At 42.8% G+C, this 6198-nt stretch overlaps 1 protein-coding gene across 3 annotated transcripts in view; it reads left to right on the top strand.

Annotated features, from left to right (window-relative positions):
- The first annotated feature begins 867 nt into the window (after positions 1-867).
- The window catches only part of NAA15 (N-alpha-acetyltransferase 15, NatA auxiliary subunit), an 84647-nt gene continuing 79316 nt past the window's right edge, over positions 868-6198 (top strand). The window contains exon 1 of one of the 3 annotated variants that reach the window (XM_053901249.1): positions 868-1204. In XM_053901249.1, the coding sequence (XP_053757224.1) occupies positions 1151-1204 (54 nt within the window). In that variant the 5' untranslated portion in view covers positions 868-1150. The remainder of the gene's footprint in view (positions 1205-6198) is intronic. The other 2 variants (XM_019419891.2, XM_019419885.2) reach the window with 2 other exon arrangements.

The following is a 6198-nucleotide window of genomic DNA, read 5'->3' as shown; positions in this document are numbered from 1 at the left end:
CCATCCTCCTCCTCCTCCTCCCTTATATACACTTAAGCGGAACAGGCCACGTTCGGTATCTAGTCCGATCTTGCCTAGTGCAGCAGTTCTCTAGTATCCTTGCCTGATATTCCGGTTTTCAAGATTTGAAGATTTCTGGTGATGGGGAATTGAACACAGTATTAAGCACTAGCTTTAAGCCAGCTCCAGTGGAGTCAATGTCCCTGAACTCTCCCTACCCCAAGGAGACCCAGTCATTAACTCTTTACTGTATGGAATCACCAACTAAATAAAACACTTTAACTTTCAGATGCTTCTTTGTCAGTACAAATATGGCGCTTCGGATATAGCTATCTTTCCAGGCTCACCTTAAGTAATAAACTAAATCACCGATACTCCAGCCATGCCCATTTAATTGGTAAAGCTCTCTCACGGTTTTCACACACCATTAAGCCTCTCCTTTCCATATCTGTTTCTAAGTCCCCCTGGGGTGAAGCCTTCTTTCCTTTCCGCCTCTGCTTCTTAATTAGGCACTTCACGATCAAACGCAGAACTTCTTGAACGCCTGCATTTTAGCACTTCATGATGTGATCATTCAGGCTGGGAAAATCTACCCAGTGAATGAAAGACTACTCTAGCAAGAAAGAACAGAAAGGCTATTTCTGAGTTGGAGGCGGCCGTAAAACGTAGCCAACCAGCCCTCTGCGCCTCCAAGACATTCTGAGGGAAGGGATGGGCGGGACCTGCCGCGACCCTCGCGGCCTCCGCCCACCGACCGGCCTCCAGGTTTCCCAGCAATCTCTAGGACAGAGGAGGTGGGGAAAGGAGGTCATCGCGCCTGCGTGCTAGGAGATGTGACCCGGGTGGGAAAGCCCTCCGCGTCCGCCATTTTGGCTACCTCTGTCGGTCTGTTCAGTTACCACGTGAACCGCCGACGGAGACCCGTGGGGGGGGGGGGAGGCGGCGGTAGCATTAAGTGAGAAAGGAAAAAAAGACAACGAGGGGAAGGGGGTGTCGGGTTGGGCGACGCGGTGACATTCGAGGCCTGGTGGCGGCGGTGGATCAGGGCAGTTAAGGCTGAAGCAGCCAAGGGACGGCGGCGGCGGCGGCGGTCGGACAAACAGACTGACCGAGCCGGGCGGTGGCGGGAGCAGCGGGAGGAGCCGGAACGATGCCGGCCGTGAGCCTCCCGCCCAAGGAGAACGCGCTCTTCAAGCGGATTTTGGTAAGTGTGGGACTCCGGGCAAGCAGTGGGGAGGATTTAGCCGGTACACGGGCCTGTCACCCCTAACCTCGGCCCGGCGGGCACCGAGCCACCTCCGCCAGGAACCCCGCCTTCGTACTCGTAGTCAAGCCGAATGCACCCCCTCGTCCCTTCCCTGTGGTTCCCACTTCACCCCGCGCGCCCCCGGCCACGGGCTTCCTCCTCCTGTTTCCACGCTTCGGAGGCTGTGGTTCCGGACTAGGCCCTGTTCTCCTAGCTTCTAGACTGCAGGTTTTCACCCGCCCCAAGTGAAGGGAGGACAGGCCCGGTCTTTAGCAGGGAAGCGGGCAACACAGGCAGGAGTCGCGGCCGGGGCGGGTGGGGGGGGGGGTGGTGGTGCGGGAACGCTGCCGGCAGATCAGGGTGGCTCCCATGGAAGGAACAGGTGGTGCGGATGCGGCACAGCTCATTCATTGCCCAAGCGCGGCTCTCTCTCCATCGTCCGTCCCTCCCTCCCTCTTCCTCTCTTGATATTCACCTGTCCCCGCCCGGCCCGGGGTCACTGAATGACCTGGAAGGTGGGAAGGAAGGGGTTCAGCAAAGGAAAGGAAGCTTTCTAAACGACTCCCTTCTTGTAGTCAGTTTCATACTTGAGTTTGCAGATTCTCGGCCTCCCTTTTTCCCTCCTTTCTGGATGGAGCTGGGAAGGGGCATTTATTTCTTAGTTTCCGAGCGGGAAACAGCCCCACCCCGTACCCTACTCGGGAGGTGGGGCCCATTGCGAGGGGGCGGTCTAGCTGGAAGTGAAAAGTTTATGCACTTTTTAGTTCAGATGTTCTAGATGCGGCTTTTTTTAGGGACTGAAGTGTATTAACACTGATGCAGAATTTTAGCAAAGACAACATAAGAGCTTTTGAGATGGATCTTTTTGACGGTAGTTCGAATTCACTTATTCCCTATATTTCAAATGTGTGCAGTTTCTTTTTTTGATACCTTTAAAATGCAGTTATGTTTGGAAGGACTGTTTACATTGTAAAATATATCTTGTAGCCTTGGCACTATAATTAATACATTGTGGCACATTTTTTGTTTGGCATGTAGTGTGTGGGTTGCCCCTTCATGCAGACTTTTGTTTGTGAAAGGATTAACTGTTTGCAAAATTTAAAACAGTGTGCATGAAAGTGTTAGCTTTTTTTTTCTTGCAATTTCAGTTTACATCACTTGTTTGAAAAATAGAACTCTGGGGATCTAGTTTTCTAGAAATAGGAGTAATCCATGTTGAATTAACTTTGATTTTTTATTTTATTTTTTTAAATGATTTTCTTTACACACACACACACACACACACACACACACACACACACACACACACACCCACCCACCCGTGAGCGGGGGAGGGGCAGGGCAGAGAGAGAGGGAGACATAGAATCCAAAGCAGGCTCCAGGATCTGAGCTGTCACCACAGAGCCCGATATGGGGCTTGAAGTCACAAACTGTGAGATCATGACCTGAGCTGAAGTTGGATGTTTAACTGACTGAGCCACCCAGGCGCCCCGAACTAACTTTGATTTTACAAAAATATGCGTATACCTTATGGAGTTAGTCAATTTTTGTTGAAACATTTATCAGAAAGTCATATCCAATACCACATAACTTTTACCTCGAAATCCTTATTGCCATTTTTTTTTTGTTTTGTTTTGTTTTACGAATAATGAGTGTAGATGGGACTATAACATAGTTTTAACAAAACAATTTATTTACTTTTACATTTTTTAAAAGACTAACTGGTGTGTAGGTTCAACTGTAACAGTTTTAGGATAAAAATTTGTCTCAAATCTTTCTCCTCAAACCTGTTTTGGAAAAAAAAAAAAAACTCAAGAAGAAAAGTTTAGAGAATACAAGGAACAGTCATAAACTCTTTACTTAAACTTAATGTGTAACATTTTGCCAGATGTGCTTTTTCTCTCTTCCCAAAGTAAGTTGCAGACATATTTCATCCTAAATGCTCCAGCAAGATTTTTTTGAGAATAAGGACATTGCCCTGAATAACCATAATACTGTTAACAACCATTCCCTAATACTGTGGAATATACAGTTCATATTCAAATTATCCTAGCTGTTAGGGTAGCAGTTTTTAAAAAAGCAAACTTTTAATTTTGATATAACTAGATTCACATGTAGTCGAAGGAATAACACAAAGATCCCTTGTACCCTTTCCCTAGTTTCCCCAGTGCTAATGTCTTACAAAATTGTAGTTCAATATGGTAACATTGATGCACTCTACCAGTCTTATTCAGATTTCTCCAGTTTACTAGTACTAATTTGTGTGTTGTATTTAGTTATGTGCGGTGTTATCACAGTGTAATTACATAACCACCACTACAGTCAATATGCAGAACAACAGTTCATCTGCACAAGGATCCTTGTTGCCCTTTTAGAACCACATCCTCCACCTCCTTCCCATCCCCTCTACCCCCAGACTCTGGCAACCACTACTATTCTATTCTCTATTTCTATAGTTTAGTCATTTGAAGAACACTTACTGAAAAGAATCATACAATATATAACTTTTTAGGATTAGCCTTTTTTCTAATGCAACATAATTCCCTTGAGGTTCATCCAAGTTGTTGGATGTATCCATACTAGTCTGTTCCTTTTTGTTGAGTAGAATTCTGTGATATAGATGTACCACAGTTTAACCATTCATAGAATAGCAATTTTTGAATAAGCATTTTACAGTTTTTTTTCTGGTTGGGATAGTTGGGCAAAACCTTTAAGTTCATTGCTAAAATCAAAGTGCTAAAGGATTTATTGTGATAAGGTATATGCAGAAGAAATGTGAAAATTACTAAAGAAAAGGGTATATAATGTCCTTATTCTATTACATTAGGAATGAAGAAAACATTACTAAACAAAAGTATAGTTAGTATTCGCTCTTTCAAAACTGCTTTTGCTTCCTCGGTTTTTATGGTGTATTAGCTCTTTTGATTTTAAGCTCCCCTCTCCCCCCCCCACCCCCATCTGAAAAGTTGGGCATACTCTAATGAGTGCAATAAGTGTTGCTAGGTTGGTAATTGTTAAATCATTCCAACAGTATTCAGTTTTTGAGCTGCTACTTTGTTAGTTGTACCATACTTGCTTATAGTAAATTTGTGTAGAAAATGAAGTTAGTTTTTAAATATTTGAAACCTCAATTTCAAAATAATGAAGTATGTTTTTGCCTCAGTTTTTCAAAGGAAACTTCTTATACACATCAGTTTGCAAAAAGTTTCTGTAATAGATTTGCCTGGCTTGTTCTAGTTTAGTTGATCTCTAAAATTCAGTTTTGTTGCATATTTGGCCCCTTTTTTTCATATATTACTTAACTGTTTTCTGCTAAAGAATTGTCATAAGTTGGTCAATGTCTGCAAATGTGTCTTGTCTATAATTTGGAGAAAGGTCAGGGAGTGAATTTAATAGGATCTATATTATGTTGGAGTTTAGTTTATTTTTTTGAAATTTATTTATTTATTTAGAGAGTACACACAGGAAGGGGGGTGGGGGGGGGGGAGAGTAAGCAAGAAAGAGAATCCCAAGCAGGCTTGGTGCTCACCGTGGAGCCTGACTCCGACTCAGAGCTTGATCTCATGAACCGTGAGATCATGACCTGAGCTGAAACCAAGAGTCAGATGCTCAGCCGACTGAGCCACCCTGGTGCCCCTGTAAGAGGTTAGTTTAAAGAAGAGTTTTTTGTGTTTACCAGAAAAAACTGGTGTTTTTGTGTTTGTATTTTTGTGTGTGAATTTTTTGTTGTTGTAATTATACACTGTATTAACAATCTGGAAAACTTGAAAGTCTTTAGAAAATTGTGACTTTGCCCCCTCTTGATGCTGTTTATCTAAATAGCTTGGGGATGTTACCACATCTTTACACCACTCTTGTAGGATCTAGGTTAAGGGTAGGAAAAATGAGGTTGCCAGGGTAGGATGAAATTCACACATTTTTATTTTTATTTTATTATTTTAAATATTTATTTTTAGGTTAGTGCAAGTGGGGGAGGGGCAGAGAGAGGGAGCAGGATCTGAAGTGGGCTCTGTGCTGACAGCCTGACAGGAGTGAGCCTGATGTAGGGCTCCAACTCACAAACCATGAGATCACCATCTGAGCTGAAGTCCGAGGCTCAACTGACTGAGCCATCTGGATGCCCCTACACCTTTTTGGATTTTAGCCTGTTTGGACAAATTGAATACACCCTAATACCTTGCAATCAAGTGTTGGCCAGGTTGGTGACTGTTGCTGCTGCTTTCCTCTCTTCAGATGTTAATGTGAGCTGTAAGGGCAAAAAACCTAAGTTTGGAGTACTTAAAATATTGTACATCCTTAATCTATTTTTGGATTTTGCCTGAATGATTTATGTTGTTAGGTAAAAGTCTAGAGAAAGAATTTTTCTTCCCTAGAAAAGTGGTAAGAGAAGTCAGTATAGCATGGTGATATTATTTGTGATTTACTGAAAACTTACCATTTGTACTGCACAATAGAACTTTCTGTGATGATGGAAATGTTCTGTATCTGCTGTGTCCAATATGATAGCTATTAGCCACATGTGGCTATTGTACATTTGAAATACGGCTAGTGCGATTGAGGAACTGAAATTTTAAATGTAGTTAACTTAAGTTTAAGTTCAAATAGCCATATGTGGTGGTATATGGTTACCATTTTGGATAGTGCACTCTGTGGGTCCTTCTTTATTCTCAAAACTTCTCAAGGTGGGTCGGTTTTTATTAAGGAAGCGGGCTGAGATTAAGATTAACAGTTAAGTGTTAGATTCAAGAATCTGTTTGTTATTTTAGGGCTTTTATACCCATACCTACCTGCCTATTGTTTATCCATTTGTTGGGGGGTGGGGTTGTGTAGGGAAAGAGAGTTTGTTAATAAAGGTTTTGTAATAATTGTCGTAAGTCGCTAGATATATTGTAGATACCCACACATCATAGGTAAATTATTTCATATGATTTATTGCCTTTAAGAAAGTGCTC

Source organism: Panthera pardus, unplaced genomic scaffold, assembly GCF_024362965.1.
Source record: "Panthera pardus isolate Hobbes unplaced genomic scaffold, ASM2436296v1 HiC_scaffold_13, whole genome shotgun sequence".
NCBI classification, from domain to species: domain Eukaryota; kingdom Metazoa; phylum Chordata; class Mammalia; order Carnivora; family Felidae; genus Panthera; species Panthera pardus.
Note: the sequence above shows the minus strand (reverse complement) of the source record. Positions and strands in the feature narration are given on the sequence as shown.